Source organism: Lichtheimia ornata (genome assembly GCF_029851405.1).
Source record: "Lichtheimia ornata isolate CBS 291.66 chromosome Unknown scaffold00084, whole genome shotgun sequence".
NCBI classification, from domain to species: domain Eukaryota; kingdom Fungi; phylum Mucoromycota; class Mucoromycetes; order Mucorales; family Lichtheimiaceae; genus Lichtheimia; species Lichtheimia ornata.
This window is the reverse complement of record NW_026695404.1, coordinates 75,319-90,164: the sequence shown is the minus strand read 5'-3', so window position 1 is coordinate 90,164 and position 14,846 is coordinate 75,319. Positions and strand designations below refer to the sequence as shown.

Genomic DNA, 14,846 nt, shown 5'->3' with positions numbered 1-14,846 from the left:
TATCTAAATCTTTTTTAAATCCCCTCTCGCATCATTCTTTGTTTCATTTGATCCCTAAGCGTGCCAGACCATCGCATCGTCCCCTTACAATGATCAACCCCCCCCTCATCATCATTGAAATTGATCCCTCTCGTAAATAGCACGTGATCGCTGTCAATACACCCATCATTCATGCATACAATGCATCGTATACGTATATGTAAACAGCTTTTTTTACTAGTTGGCTAAAAATCTACTACTTTAACAACCATTGGCATGTCCTATTATGCGAATTGGATCAGTAAATAGAAGACATCGAGTCGTCTCATTGATTTACCTTGTACGTTTAAGAAGAGCCATATTCATCCTTGCAATCATAAGCATCATCACCTTGCTTGCGGGTCTTTGCCATACAGCATGATTGAAAACCAGGAACACTTGCAGGGCTAAATAGTTTACATTCATTGTCGCTTGCTTGACCAACCAGGTTGCAGCAGGCAAGGGTAAATTGGTCGTCGTCTTGACAACTGCAGTTGGGAAGGGGAGAGGAAGAAGAATCATCCGCAGAGACCACATTATTGGCCACTAAAACGAAAGCACCGAGAGCGAGTAGAATTGACTTGACCATGATTAAAAGATGAAAAAGAAAGAGGAATGAATCGTCTTTTGCCACCTTGCAGCAATGGGATTTTTATATACTGCTAGAAATAAAGAGGAATGATGCTCCTTCTCCTCTCTTCGTTTAAGGAGCATTATGCAGTATGTAGCAACAACCAGCAGCAGCGGCAATCCTGTTATGCAGCAGCAAGCAAATGTGCCCTTTGTCTTTCTCTGTTGATGTGGTGCCACTCCCTCCCTGATTATGGAATCCATCGAAAGCTGCAAAAGCAAACTCCTGATTTAGGAAAAGAAATGCAGCCCGGAGTGAAAAAGAAGGTTCAGTGCGTATACATCAAGGGGGAAAAAGATCATCATTCACCGGTGGAATAGCAGCACAAGGAAAGTGTACTATACCACAATGACTGCAAACGTCCCCTCCTTCTCCTCTTGACTGATACATGCTCATTCCCGCTCTCCTAATCATAGCCAAACCTTCTCCTGATCAAAATGTACGTTGGGATAGACACCTCCTTTCTCCTCAAAGAGTAGCATTTGCCAAGAGTCAACACTACATACATACCACCATGCGACAAAAGGGTATATATTTCATGATCCACAAACGTCAAGACGACTGCTATGTATGTATATCTATTTACGGATGACCTTTTTCTGCAACGTGCTGCAGACCATGTGGCCAATTGTACATCATAGACCATCATAAACAATCCCATTTAGAAATAAAAAATGCCCTTTGTCATCATCAGCACACGTACGTAGTTAACAATGAGCCATCCTATTTGAGACCAGGGAAATGCAAGTTGGAGATCCACTATGTCTGTGTTGTTGGGCCATACGTAGCAACCATGTCATTCTTCATATGCAGCTATGTACTACTTTGAGGGTTAGGAGCTGTTCTCTCTCACTCTTGCTCCCCCCCCTGAGATGCCAAAACCCGGGTCCATTTTGTACTTTTGAAGATGATTTTGCCATAAAGCTTTTACTTTTTTTAATTACAATTGCGCAAATGGGGGATTTCGTATGTACATCGAGTATATCAGAGATGGTAATAACAAATAGTAGGCATCATTGGATAAGGAGATGGGAGGGTGATGTTGATGATGATGATGCAGAAAACAAGTGAACGCCATACATAGAATCAAATAAAAAAGGTGTTTGTCGTATACAATTTCAAGTACCCATCCTTTTTCTTTCAGCTTGTGTGTTTTTCCATAGATCAATTCGTTCACGTAGCTTGCGTTTCAAGTCAAATTGTCGATGTAGCATAATTCGTAAATCATTTTGCCGATCTGTCAAACGCACCAATTTGGATTCGAGAAATCGTCGTAATTGTTCCAATTCTTTATCAGAGCTATCACCTTGATATGCTTCTATGGGTATGAGGTTGCTCAGATTCAACGTTGCAACTACAAAAAAAAAGTGAGTGAATGACTAACTACGATCATCATCATTGTACTTACCATGAGGAGAGTTATCGACCAAGAATGTCCTACTTAGATCACGACCAAGAGCACACAAATCCTTGATGTACATGACTTCGTTGGTTGCCCTTGATCGCATACGAATACATGTCCTCCTCGTCAAGATGTGGCTATCATTTCATATAAAGAGTGGGTGAGTATCCAATGAAGAAAAAAAATCGAATGTTGAAATGGCTGCTTACGTGATGAGTTTGTTGTCTGGGTCAAGTACAGATCGTACCATGCTTGCATAATCGTCATCACCTGCTGTCCATACGACCACTTCAAAGGTGCCGGACGCCCATATTAAAAACTCGGTAACGCCGGGTCGTAATATACCAGCTGTCAATACGCTTCGTTTGTCTTCAGCATACACCACATAATCGGGATCCAAAGGCGCTTCTCGTTGTCCTCGGTAAGTATGCAACAACGTCTCATCCAAATCAAGCACTAAGAATCACATAGCTTGTTAGCATCCTGTTACTGCCAATGCACTTGTTTTCTATCTACCTAGTGTCGGTCGTGAGTCTGTTTTCTTCGGCAGATGAGGTTTCATTCCTTTGAGTCGTGCGTGCATCGAAGGCCATCGAGCCATGAGCGCATCCAAAGTGGAGCATTCACCACTAGCAACAATGACGACCGTCAATAAAGCCGTATCATAGCAACAACATGCTACACTTACTCGTCTAGTTGTTCCACCAAGTTTTCGATTTTGTAAGATAGCTCGGCAGATGTCTCTCGGGATCGACAAATGTTCAAGAGGGGTAGATCGTCTGAAGTCGGCTCGACGTTTTCATTTTCCTTGTCAATGCGTTTTGCTCTTCTAGGAGACCTTCGTACGCTTTTCAATGTGCTGCGTGTTTTGCCGTTCTTGTTGAATTGTGCTTGGTAACGAGTTTGTACCATGGAATAGAACTTTTTTTTGTCGAGGGGGACGCTTTCAACCGGTTGATAAAAGAAAGGCGTGGATGATGGAGGTGATAAGGCGAAAGTAAAGACAATGAAAAGGAAGGATGTGTATAGAAGAGCACAACCCAAGGCTGCTTTTAAAGACACAGGGAGAGAGAGAAAGAAAGAAAGAAAGAGAACAATGAATATAAGAGAGAAAAGGGAGCGGTGTAGTAGGACACTCTCACACAAAAGCGCCCACTCTCTTCCCATTCCCACCAATAACATTCAACGTCGGGATCCAAGTGTATGCCAAATGACCTGGGTTTACATCGTTGTGCACTGACCGATACCATCGGCATTATCCTCCATGCATTACAAGCCATAATTAGGATCATTCTTCTTTCAATAATACTTTATCATCATAAAATCCCACTTTTCAAATCACGTTGAGAGCATATTTTATGGGTTGGATGATAATACTGGTGGTGGCGGGAGGTTGTGTTTACGACTATTCTTGGTTACGATCTCAATACGGGCCGTGCACGAAGAAGAAAGGTACATTATTCTTGGTTTGAAAAAAGATGCTGCAATGGGTCCTCTTTCATGGTTGCTACGAGCTACCCCTGCTTCCAAATGCGTAGCATACATTCACACAATACGTACTTGTTCCTTGATTTTATGCGTGCCAAACACCTTTTTTTTATATTGGGACAAGCTGTAGTGCCGACTTGTTGCATTGCGACGAGATTTGATATGCATGTATCATAGCAACAGCAATTGCCATAGCAACTTGGGCTCATAACAACATGGATAGCAGCTCTTTGTACTATACATCATCCACACCCCTCATTTATTCTCTGCAACAGTACGTGATTTTCAGCTAAATAGTTGTATGCAGCGAGTTTATTCCAAACGCTCCACCAAATGTAAAGCCTCTCGTTGTAAAGGTGCATCACTGGGGTCTATGGCTGGTTGTAGAATAGGCGCTAATATACGATTCATCACCACACTGGCGAGAGATTTGATTGTTTCTTTGGGTAGATGTCGTCGCCATACATGAAGCGTTTTCAAGTACTAATCATAATAGTCCATGTTAAATCATAGCGCGCATTCACGTGTTTTTTTCTCGTCATACCTTGCATTGCCGCCAAAAGAAGCGTTCCTTGGCTTTGTTATTGTGTTGAAGGGTTATGGTATCCATCAAATCCGCATATGCCTTGAGCTGCTCATCGATCGTATTTTCCACAGCAGATATCAGATCCTAGTATAGAGAAAAGCGTTAAGACTTGGTAGCACATCGCCCATTGTGTATACGTACTTGATAGGCTCGATCGTGTTTTTCCACATAGTATGAAATTTGCTCCACCACCTGGGCTGCGTACCGCATCTCTTTGGTAGACGCTATGTTCAGAGTATCCAACATGCTCTTGACCTTTTTGATCAGCACCTTTTCAACAATCTTGCTCAACAGTTCGGCGTCTGCATCGTCACCATGCTCTGTGATGCCGTATTGTGATAAAATCGTATGCCAGCGCATTGATTCAAATTCAGTTGACTGAGAGAATGGATCCCATGATACAAGTTCGCAGCGTACAAAGAATTCAAATGCACCGGGGAGACTTAGGCTGCCAAATGCTTTGGTATAATCATCATAAAAGCGTGTCTTCCACGCTTCAAACTTGCTCTTGACGGCTTCCATAGACTCAAACTCTTCACCCACATCCTCCAACATGGCAGGTACTTTGTTGTCTTGGATGTTGTCTACAAACGTTCCTCGTTAGATCCAAAACAATAAACCACCACCATCATCATCATTGCATGCTTACCTAATTTCTCTTCATGTTGCACTGACCACTCTTCTTCCAAATCATCATCTGACCATAGTCCTTGCTCTTGTACCACATCTGCTGGATCCACATCCATAAGATCTTGTCGTTCCTCTATGCGTCGTTGTCGCTCTTCTTTACGTCGTTGACTTCCTTCCCGTTGGTATTGCATACGTCCATTCTCTTGTTGTTCCTCATCCATCTTTTCAGGTACATGAGCAAACTCGTGTAAATCATCCATATCATCCTCCCATCGTCGTTTGCTGATAATAGCGTGTTTTGCAGCAATCAGATCATGTGCCTCCTTCTCCAACGCTTCCAACTCAGGGAACTAAAACATGCTATTAGACACCTTTCATATGGGTGACACTTGTCGCATACCTTTGCATCCAAAAATTCTCCCAGGTCGTTGACATAGGATGACAAGGATTGGAAATATTCGTATCGTTCGCTGCTCCTCAATATATCATTACCAAGATCCAACTCTGCGCTTTGTAGATTTTGCTTGTTTTGCTCCATCTGAGTCAATTGTGTATCATATTCTTGTAGGATCTGGTTGAGGTCGTTGGACACGATATCCAAATGCTGCATAGCCTCGTCCAAAGCAGGTATTTGTGTAGGTGTTGGAACTAGTCAAGGAATAAGAATCCAATGTACATGTCATCTTCATTAACAAAAAAGTCCTTACCTAAGGCTGGACGATAACCTGGTGGAGGAGCATAAGGATCACGTTGTTGTTCTTGTTGGCGTTGTGGTCGAACAGCTCCATGTCGAATAAGGTTGCTCTCCCATCGTTCAATATCTTCCATTTGATCATCATCCTCCTCATCCTCTTGGGCTTCAGCAATCATTTCTCGAGCATTCGCCTTGCGTTCTGCTTCCAATTTGCGTGCTGCCTTTTTGTTGAGTGTCAAGCGTTCACCAACGTATTGCTCATACTCTAAATCCCAATCCACAATGAGTATCACACATGTACAAAGAGCATGTTTTTCTCACCTGCTTCGCCATCATCTCCAATTTCATCTTCCTCCCGAACAAGGCGTTTCTGTTCAGTGCTCTGAATAGAGAATGTAAGTTTCCAAATGAGATGAAAAAGAGCTCTCTTTTACTTACATCATCCAATGCAACGAAATCCTCCTCTTCGTGTACAACAATCCCTTTCCGCATCTGTTCACGTTTCATTTTGGCAGCATGAATAGCGTTCGCACTGGGTATACTGGTCGATCCAACTTGTGCTGTCATAAGATTGGGGAACTTTTCGACGACATCATCCATTGCTCCAATATGTGCTGGTCGACTTGGTGTGCTTTTCCTTAATGATTCAAGAACTTCGCTCGTATAAGATGATGGTTGTTGTTCATCCATAGTCGTTGTATCAATCGTTGCTGCGGTGGTTGCTGTAGTCGGTTGTATGGGCGGTACAGCAAGTTTGCGTTGTCCTGATGCGATCCTTCGACTGGCACTGCTCTTTTTCACTTGAAAAGTCTCCCCATCGCCATCCTCCTAAGAAAAATAACCCATTGAATAACTCCATTACGCGTGTGGATCCCTTCAGTACCTCTTGATCAAAGCTTAAACCGAGCGATCGTGGCTTTTGCTTCTTTTTCTTTTCAATCTTGGTTTGGCTGACAACTGTAACTGAAGAGCGTTAGCAAGATGGGTATACGTGGTGACAGATCCAACCATTACCAGTTTCTGGTTCCTTTTCGTCATCGCTTGTGTCGATTTTGCGTCGAATATTCTTGGCACGAGTCGTTTTCTTGAACATGGTGTGTAGCAAAAAGTGGAAGAGAAAGCGCCCCAGCGGACCTCAATGCACGCCTGTCGCATCTGGCATAATGTAGATTTCCTACACACACACTCTCTCTTCTTAATTCATAGCAATGACTTTACAATAAACATTGATTGTATGAACATGGATGCGATGACACAAAGACACACACTTGCTATCCTTGTCTTGTCCAATTATTATCATGATTCGTCATCTGAGAATATAGTCCATCAAAGAATGATGCTTGCCACCAGCAAGTTGATCCAAATTTTTGTGTAACAAACACAACGGTTGTATTGGGAAGCATCAGCCCCTGAAAATCGGCTGCAATTCTTTTCTTCTTCCTCTTTCTCACCAACCATGTTGACAAGAAATAAAAGAGCGGCGCGAGCCCCTCAACTGCGCCGCCCTCATCCACTACCTTCAAAACCTTTAAAGAAACGGTATAAGTGGAGTCATGAACTGACACTATCACTGCTGGATACTTTAAGCAAGCCTGAACACCGCGACGCGTTTACCTCAAACGGTCTACAATTTTCAAGGGATATGGCAATACGATATTTCAATAATGTTGATCGTGCCATGATGGTGAATAGTAAAATCGTTGGTCTCAGACACAGATATTTCAAAGTAAAGGCCCAGCAGCTTGTTCGCCGTACTCCAAGTAAAGTATTGACATGTTAAATTTGAGAAGGAAAACTATATTAAGCGGGAGTGTGCATAGTCCGGTTTCGCTATTATCATGAATGCCAAAGGGCGTTTGAACCACACCTGATACCATTAGTACTCAGAATACCAACAACATCCGATCAACAACAACGCAATCGGCCTATGGTTGTTCCAAATGGTGATTTACAAAATGACGATGACGATGATACTATATCCTTGTCTTCACTCGATAATGGCAGCGTACTTTCTTCTCCAGTTGACCCCTCAGATTATCATTCACAAGATGATCCCTCACATCATCATTCAGCAGCTGAATACCCACATCATCATCATCATCGTCATTCACGGGATTATCGGAGTCCAGCTACACCACCAACCCGCGAGCCATCAAACCGTGAACGTGAATTAAGGTTAGCAGTGTATCAACTTTATCTATACAGCCACAGCTGATACATTATTGGTATGGGTGATAGGGAAAAAGAGATACAACTACAATTGCAGATGATGAAACATGAGAGGAGCATGGCAAAAATGAGGATCAAGGAATTGGAATTGATGCTTGAGATCACAAAGGAACAAGGGAAATTGCCACCTCCCGCAACGACGTCTCATCCATCCTATCATACAACCGCTATGCACTCATCTTTTGCTACCGCCATGCATCCATCCTACTGTTAAGGCAAAAAGTGTCCACCAACCATGATGCATAATAATACGGCACCTCCCAGCATGATTGAATGCATGCATTTGCGACACCATTTTATTAGTAACAAAGGGGAGAAATATTAGCTACTAGTAGTTGTTGATTCAACTTGTGCTCTTAACAATAGTTTCATGTGTTATGCAATGGTGATGATGTTAAGGATAAGATGTGAGAGAGCAATACCGGTATCGACATCGTTTATGCATGGGATTGGATGAGATGAGTACAAAAAAAGACAATGGGTAATAGATGCAAGCGACATGTTAAAATTCCGATATGATGTGGCGGCTGCTTTGACGTACATACGTAGCACCATCATCATTCTCTCTCTCTCTTTCTCCTTCTCCTGACCACCTTCTTCCAACGCATACACGCATCTTTTCTTTCTTCTTCCACTCACTCACCATGTCGAATGCGAGTGCGACACCTGATCAACGATACACGCGACTGGAAAAGCTGGGCGAAGGCACCTATGCAACAGTGTTCAAGGGCAAGAGCCGGTTGAGCGGTGAATTGGTCGCTCTCAAGGAGATCCATTTGGATGCTGAAGAAGGTGCTCCATCCACTGCCATTCGCGAGATTTCCCTCATGAAGGAACTGAAGCATCCCAACATTGTTCGCCTCCTTGATGTCATTCATACCGAGAGCAAGCTCATTTTGGTATTTGAGTATATGGAGCAGGATTTGAAAAAGTATATGGATATGGCAGCACGCACGGGTGGTGGTCATCATCATGCAGGAGGCTCGGCATTGGAAACGACGATTATCAAGACATTCATGTATCACTTGCTCAAGGGTATCGCTTATTGCCACGAGAATCGAGTCTTACATCGTGATCTCAAGCCCCAAAACTTGCTTATCAACAAACGTCTTGAACTCAAGCTTGGCGATTTTGGTCTAGCACGTGCATTTGGCATTCCTGTAAACACGTTCTCGAATGAGGTGGTCACGTTGTGGTATCGAGCACCCGATGTCCTCTTGGGTTCACGCATGTATTCGACATCCATTGATATCTGGTCGGCAGGATGTATCATGGCGGAAATGTATACCGGTCGACCACTGTTTCCAGGCACCACCAATGAAGATCAATTGCAAAAGATATTTCGAATGATGGGAACACCAACAGAACAAACTTGGCCAGGCGTATCACAATTACCAGAATACAACAACAGCAAAAACAATCATCAAATCATCTATCCTCCTCAGCGCATCAATACCATCTTGCCTAATGTCGACGCTTGTGGCCTTGATCTTCTCTCACGCATGCTTCAATATCAACCACAACTTCGGATATCAGCAAAGGAAGCTCTCAATCATCCTTATTTCAATGAAGTTAGATACTTGCAACAACAACAACAACCACAGCAACAGCAACAGCCATTCGAATAGAAGCATTTCAACCCATCATATTCCCCCAACCCATTTCTTCTTTTTCTCCCCGCGGTCATTATGGAAAACAAGGATGATCTACCATGGTTATTGTTTGTTTGGTATTATGAATGTTTGGTGTCAAAAGGTGGCAAGGGAGTATATAAGAAAGTGTCCATGGCATGCAATTAGGAACATAATACAACATGTGGGATCCATCTACTCAAGTGACACCTCGTCAAATCGCATACAAGGCTCATACTCTGGCATGCAAGAAATTGAATCAATCCCATTATGACATTCGTCAACGAGTCCTCTTATGTAACACCCTACACAAAGCCAATGTCCTCCTTAAGCATCCTTCCCATCTCTCTTGTTCACCACCAGTAGTACAAGAAACCAACAGTGTAGTTGACTTTTCCATCCATCACCATACAACCGCTGCAATCATGCCCATACCCTCTCGCACATGAATACATAGAATGGTATACGTTTAGTTACAAAATATAAAAAAAGAGCTCTGAAACCTGCTTTGTTTGTTGACTAATCCACCTACAATTGTCGATCCAACATTGCGTGAGTAAGACAATACAAATAAAGATGATCATGTGTAGCATTTACCTTGATGGCAGCATAAATCTTTCGGATAAAGAAAAATGTGGCGAAGAATCCAATTGTGCCCATGCAAAGCCCATACACCATGCATATCATGAGGCTGTGTCCAAAGTATACAATAGCCGGCACAAACCCTGTCACCTTGAGACGGGTAAAGTAGTAAAATATTGAATATCTACATACAACCAGAGTTGTGTTATTCAACCATGAGCACTTAAAAAGCATCAACCCAGCACTTACAAGAATACATAAACACCCGAAGCTGCAGACACTGCAAACGATTTCCACCACCATCGATAGTCCTACGTAGATGTATGTATGTGAGCATGTTGCCAATGCCATGATCCATCCATCATCATCAAAATTACCTCGCTGCATAAACTGAAATACGTAATGACAATGGCAATTTCCACTGTTGTCAACACCAAAATGAGGAACACGAGCGTCAAAAAGCCAAACATGTAATAGTACTGATCGCTCCAAATGGACTTGAAGATGAAAAAGAGCTCGATAAAGATGACGGCAAAAGGCATCAGTCCGCCAACCAGCATGCTGATATGCAATTCCAAGTACCAAGGCTGATCAGGAATTTGACGTGGGATCTGGTGTGTTCGTACAGGGTGGTCAATAATCGGTCGACGGGCTCCAAAAACGGCTCCGGCAAACACCAAAGGTGTAGAAACACCAAACCACATGGCAATGAGAGCGAAAAATGTACCGAATGGGATGGCAGAGGATGATTGTTGGCCCCATACAAAGAGGTTGAGAATAAAGAGCACCACAAAGAGAATCGATGGGATGAGCGTTGCGGTCTACTCGCCTATACATGAGCGTCTCTTAAACCACGTTTATGCATTTTACGTACCATCAATGCATTCCTAAACCACTGTTGTCCTTTGAGCACCTTATACATACGAGCACTCGCAAAGCCAGCAACCGATCTAATAGGCACGTTAATCATCATCATGGGTGCGTTGTGTCCCACTTCACATGTCACCTCTTACCCTGCCAAAACATAGAATGCAATACCATAAGAAACCAGGCCTCCTCTAAACGATGGATTGAGTAAGCCAAACGTGGAAAGAACTAATAGCACATGTAAGTAATAATAATGGGATGGCCCAAAGGGGCTGTATATCGACTACTCACCGATCGTGCCTGCCACCATAACGAGGCATTGGACGCCTGAACCTAATAATGGAGCGAGCAGCAATGTGAACTTTGGAGGCCGGAAGACATCACCATGGCATAACTTCCATCCAATTGAATCCTCATCCAAAGCCTAATATGACAACATTTGAGTTTATGATTGGTATGTCCAAGCCGCGTTCCTTTATGTACCTCGACATCCTCATCGGTGGAAGAATTGTAGGATGAAATATCGCGCCTCAGTGTACGAAGCATAATCATGGCGACAATGCCGGTCAAGAACATGGTGATGACGAGCGAATTGCTTATTGAATACCAATGGATGTGTGACTCAAAGATTTGAAGGTAGCGATCCCATCGTGTGGCCCACGTAATATCGGTTGCCTAATCAAATTAACAATCATCTCTTAGCTATCTCTTCTATAGAGCATACCATTTCCCATGTGTACCCACCTCTTTCCAAATGACTGAATAGGTGTAAGTGATAGACGTTTTGCTGGTACCAATTTGTTTCATGGGTGCTGCTGCAGTCTTGTCGCACGAGGATGGGTCGGCATAACTTTCGGAAACGAATGAACAATCACAGCTCCAATGCATGAATCCCAACAACTACTTACGAGGCTGGATATACTTCAAATCCCACAATGTATCTTTGATCACCTTGACTGGATTGATACAATAATTGCAATGTCACGTGGTTGTTGAGAAAAACTTGATCCCCCTACCATGATATACATAGTGAGAAAACCTGTTTTCTTCCACTACAATCCTTTATACTTGTGTACCTTGACTTGTCCAAGTGGAAAATAAGGGAGTAACGCTGTGGATGTTTCTGAAGACGCATTGTACTTTAGCACTGTCGCACCAGGTAAATTATCGACAATCCTGCACAAAGAAAAAACATCAGCCCACCATGAAGAAGGTACCTCCCCCCACCCATGATGAACATACCATTCTACTCGATATTCCTCTTGTACAAGACGTTTGGCTTCATCGGCATCATGCTCTGAAACGGTCACCGTACATAGCTGTTCACATTGTGTGTTGCGACCCACGATAAGCTTGAACGCGTGGTGGTGGTGAGTACGACAAGTGTGGTAATGCAATAGAACCCCTTCGTCTTCTTTTTTTATACAATACCTCGTAATCGCTGCTCATCAGTCTATCGCCTCTCAACACCTCGCCAAGATTCAACCATGTACGCTTGACACCATCTTTGGGAGTGCAGACAAAAGGTAAATCGCCATAAGCAAAGGGAAGTTGGGTATTTTCAGAGACTATCTTGTTGACCAGCAAAGGAACACGGTCGTTGGCATGGTACGCCTTGGGGGTGACTCCTGGTACGTAGAATGCAGAGAGCAATGGACAGGCTGTCGCAATGAGTAAAACGACTGCCACCAACGCAAGCATAATAACCAAAAGCGTAAAAGCAGAGTAGAGAAAGGAGGAGACAAGGTAAAACGGGAAACTGAGGTGAAATTCCAGCGCACTGGTGGGGGAAGGATTATCATCCAAACTAATTGACATAAGCCATTCATCCCCATCCCACCCCTTGAAATAGTAAATGATGATTACACTTTGCTTTCGTTGTCAAGGAAAATGGGTTGGCTGGCAACAATAATGATTACAGTCCTTTGTTGAGTAGCATGTTCATTCATCATAGGTATAGTTTGATCCATCAATAAAAGACATTGGCCTTGCACCATACAACGTTGAATTTGTTATGCATGATAAGCTTGCGGAAAGGAAAACAGTGATGATGCAAAGGGAGATCTTTCTTTGATGATGATAGTATCAGATAGCGATTAGGTTGGGATACATGTTGTCATGAAGCCTTGTATATGTCCAATGATGAATATACTATCGAGCAAGGCAGTATGCGGGTTCCCGTGTCTTTTTTATGCATGTACAGTAGTAGTATCATCACGTGTCCATTTTGATTGTCATCATAATAAGCTTCCTCGTATTGGAACATGTGCATTAGCAAGGGTATGCTAAAGGGTTCTGATAACAAGATCTCATTATTCTTTGTTCTTGGTAATCTTTATACGCATACAAGATCACATCAATACATCCCCTGATGATCCAAGGCACACCGCCACCCTGCATGATGACCCCGGGGTAAATGAGCATGCTATGCATTTGATGGCAATGACAACATGATGACTTTATTATTCTAGGATTACTTTTACTACGCAACCATGGGCTCATGAATGTACATTAGTAATGGAGGTACCTCACTATGAAGAAACGGTCTCATTTGCTGCTATAGCCAATCGAAGATAATAATCCACACTATGTCGATGGTAAAAGCAATATCCGGGTAGAAGACTTGCACGTGTCTCCGGTCGGTGTTGACATTGATCATGCAGATGGCGGGATGGGTTATAAAAACTTGGCATGCAGCTATGTAGTTGCTATTGTTTTTGTTGTTGTGAATGCGTTGATGCAAAATAGCGTGGCTACATGAGGGATTCCATAGCACACACACCAACCATAGTACTGTACATGTGGGGTTCCGATAAACCTTGCTCAAAGGGACCAATGACGTTAGATTGCCACCACTGGTGGGATTTGTGTGACCCTTCCAGTGTGCGGGGTGCAAGCATGTGAAAGACAGATATAGGAGAGAGTATTTTTATTCTTATTCTAAAGCAATCTAGTGTAGCTCTTTCTTTCTTCCTTTCTCTCGTTTATACCACCACCCACCTTTCTTCGTATATTACTTTCTTCTTCAGCACAAAAAAAAAGTCATCGCCACCTACTTTCTCCTTTCCGTTGTATTATAACTTAATCGATACCACCACCACGACTAGATCATGTCACCTACTACTACTACAACACAAAAGCGATGGTTGCCACAATGGGTGCTTCGTCTCCTCGGCTACTCGTCATTAGCAGCAGCTCTCATTAGTGTTGCCATTTTCTTGTACAAACGATTTCCCCCATCGAGTCGACCTCCACGTCGAGCAGTCGGTAGTGGTGAACGGCAGGTAAAGCAACGGGGCGGTGACGGTGACGGTGGTGGTGGTAGCCATGACAACGACCGAGATTACTAATGGGATATATATATAGGCACCGACCACTTGGAGTGCAAGACTTTTGAGAGGATCTAAAAAGAAAATGACCTTGTCGTTAAAGAATGTAAGTGCCTTTTTCATGGATGATGGGGATAGGGTAGACATGTATTGATCATGGGGTTATATATATACACATGTAGACTGTATTATGGAATCCATCATCGGATGTTGACACGCCCAACCATGCATTTCAAGAAAAGGCGGTGGCAATGCTTACACGACTAGCACAGCTGTACGATATTTACACGATCATACATATCAACTCGGATGAAGAACGAGATCAAATCTTTGAATTACTCACCAAGGCTGGATTGCTTGATGTGCTCGACAATCGCAAAATTCTCCAATGCTCAACAGAAGAAGGCAAAATTCACATGATTCGCCATATTGAACCCCATGTACACATTGAAGGCGGATGGGAATTGGATGATGGTGAAGATATCGTACGTAAGCTGCGTCCCTTTGTCGCCAAGCTTGTATGGGTCATTACTAGGCGAAGACGAAGCTCTTTCAACCAAGCTCGACTCAAGGAATCGGATCAGGGCATCCTCGGACCCAATGTAGAGCTCACTGAAAAATTGTTGGATACCTCTTTTGCACGTGAAGTGGGATATAGCCCAGAAGAATAAATTATTGGTATGTCTCATGCATATACAAGTGGATTGAATGGATGGACGGATGGCGTTTGTGAATGTGAATGGGGTATCACTCAAGGTT

General features: G+C 43.1%; 7 protein-coding genes across 7 annotated transcripts; 3 read left to right on the top strand and 4 right to left on the bottom strand.

Annotated features, from left to right (window-relative positions):
- Positions 1-325: 325 nt before the first annotated feature.
- O0I10_011208 (uncharacterized protein) lies at positions 326-607 on the bottom strand (the record flags this gene model as incomplete). The annotated part of the gene is made up of 1 exon (XM_058491178.1): positions 326-607. One exon carries the CDS (start codon positions 605-607, stop codon positions 326-328), a length of 282 nt encoding a protein of 93 aa, XP_058338073.1.
- Positions 608-1,767: 1,160 nt separating this feature from the next.
- O0I10_011207 (uncharacterized protein) lies at positions 1,768-2,963 on the bottom strand (the record flags this gene model as incomplete). Its single annotated transcript, XM_058491177.1, has 5 exons — positions 1,768-2,003; positions 2,058-2,188; positions 2,261-2,507; positions 2,568-2,680; positions 2,740-2,963. 5 exons carry the CDS (start codon positions 2,961-2,963, stop codon positions 1,768-1,770), a joined length of 951 nt encoding a protein of 316 aa, XP_058338072.1.
- An 888-nt stretch (positions 2,964-3,851) lies between these two features.
- Positions 3,852-6,542, bottom strand: O0I10_011206 (uncharacterized protein; the record flags this gene model as incomplete). The annotated part of the gene is made up of 10 exons (XM_058491176.1): positions 3,852-4,022; positions 4,084-4,209; positions 4,267-4,709; positions 4,775-5,105; positions 5,156-5,403; positions 5,463-5,714; positions 5,771-5,831; positions 5,888-6,277; positions 6,333-6,406; positions 6,464-6,542. 10 exons carry the CDS (start codon positions 6,540-6,542, stop codon positions 3,852-3,854), a joined length of 2,175 nt encoding a protein of 724 aa, XP_058338071.1.
- Positions 6,543-6,905: 363 nt separating this feature from the next.
- On the top strand, positions 6,906-7,892 carry O0I10_011205 (uncharacterized protein; the record flags this gene model as incomplete). The annotated part of the gene is made up of 3 exons (XM_058491175.1): positions 6,906-7,209; positions 7,270-7,624; positions 7,688-7,892. 3 exons carry the CDS (start codon positions 6,906-6,908, stop codon positions 7,890-7,892), a joined length of 864 nt encoding a protein of 287 aa, XP_058338070.1.
- A 430-nt stretch (positions 7,893-8,322) lies between these two features.
- O0I10_011204 (uncharacterized protein) lies at positions 8,323-9,306 on the top strand (the record flags this gene model as incomplete). Its single annotated transcript, XM_058491174.1, has 1 exon — positions 8,323-9,306. The coding sequence occupies one exon, from the start codon at positions 8,323-8,325 to the stop codon at positions 9,304-9,306; it is 984 nt and encodes a 327-aa protein (XP_058338069.1).
- A 522-nt stretch (positions 9,307-9,828) lies between these two features.
- On the bottom strand, positions 9,829-12,459 carry O0I10_011203 (uncharacterized protein; the record flags this gene model as incomplete). The annotated part of the gene is made up of 13 exons (XM_058491173.1): positions 9,829-9,837; positions 9,907-10,075; positions 10,141-10,202; positions 10,269-10,712; positions 10,766-10,841; positions 10,905-10,986; positions 11,050-11,182; positions 11,242-11,433; positions 11,503-11,608; positions 11,667-11,770; positions 11,835-11,934; positions 12,001-12,110; positions 12,190-12,459. The coding sequence occupies 13 exons, from the start codon at positions 12,457-12,459 to the stop codon at positions 9,829-9,831; spliced, it is 1,857 nt and encodes a 618-aa protein (XP_058338068.1).
- A 1,409-nt stretch (positions 12,460-13,868) lies between these two features.
- Positions 13,869-14,758, top strand: O0I10_011202 (uncharacterized protein; the record flags this gene model as incomplete). The annotated part of the gene is made up of 3 exons (XM_058491172.1): positions 13,869-14,042; positions 14,125-14,193; positions 14,270-14,758. 3 exons carry the CDS (start codon positions 13,869-13,871, stop codon positions 14,756-14,758), a joined length of 732 nt encoding a protein of 243 aa, XP_058338067.1.
- Between the last annotated feature and the right edge of the window lie 88 nt (positions 14,759-14,846).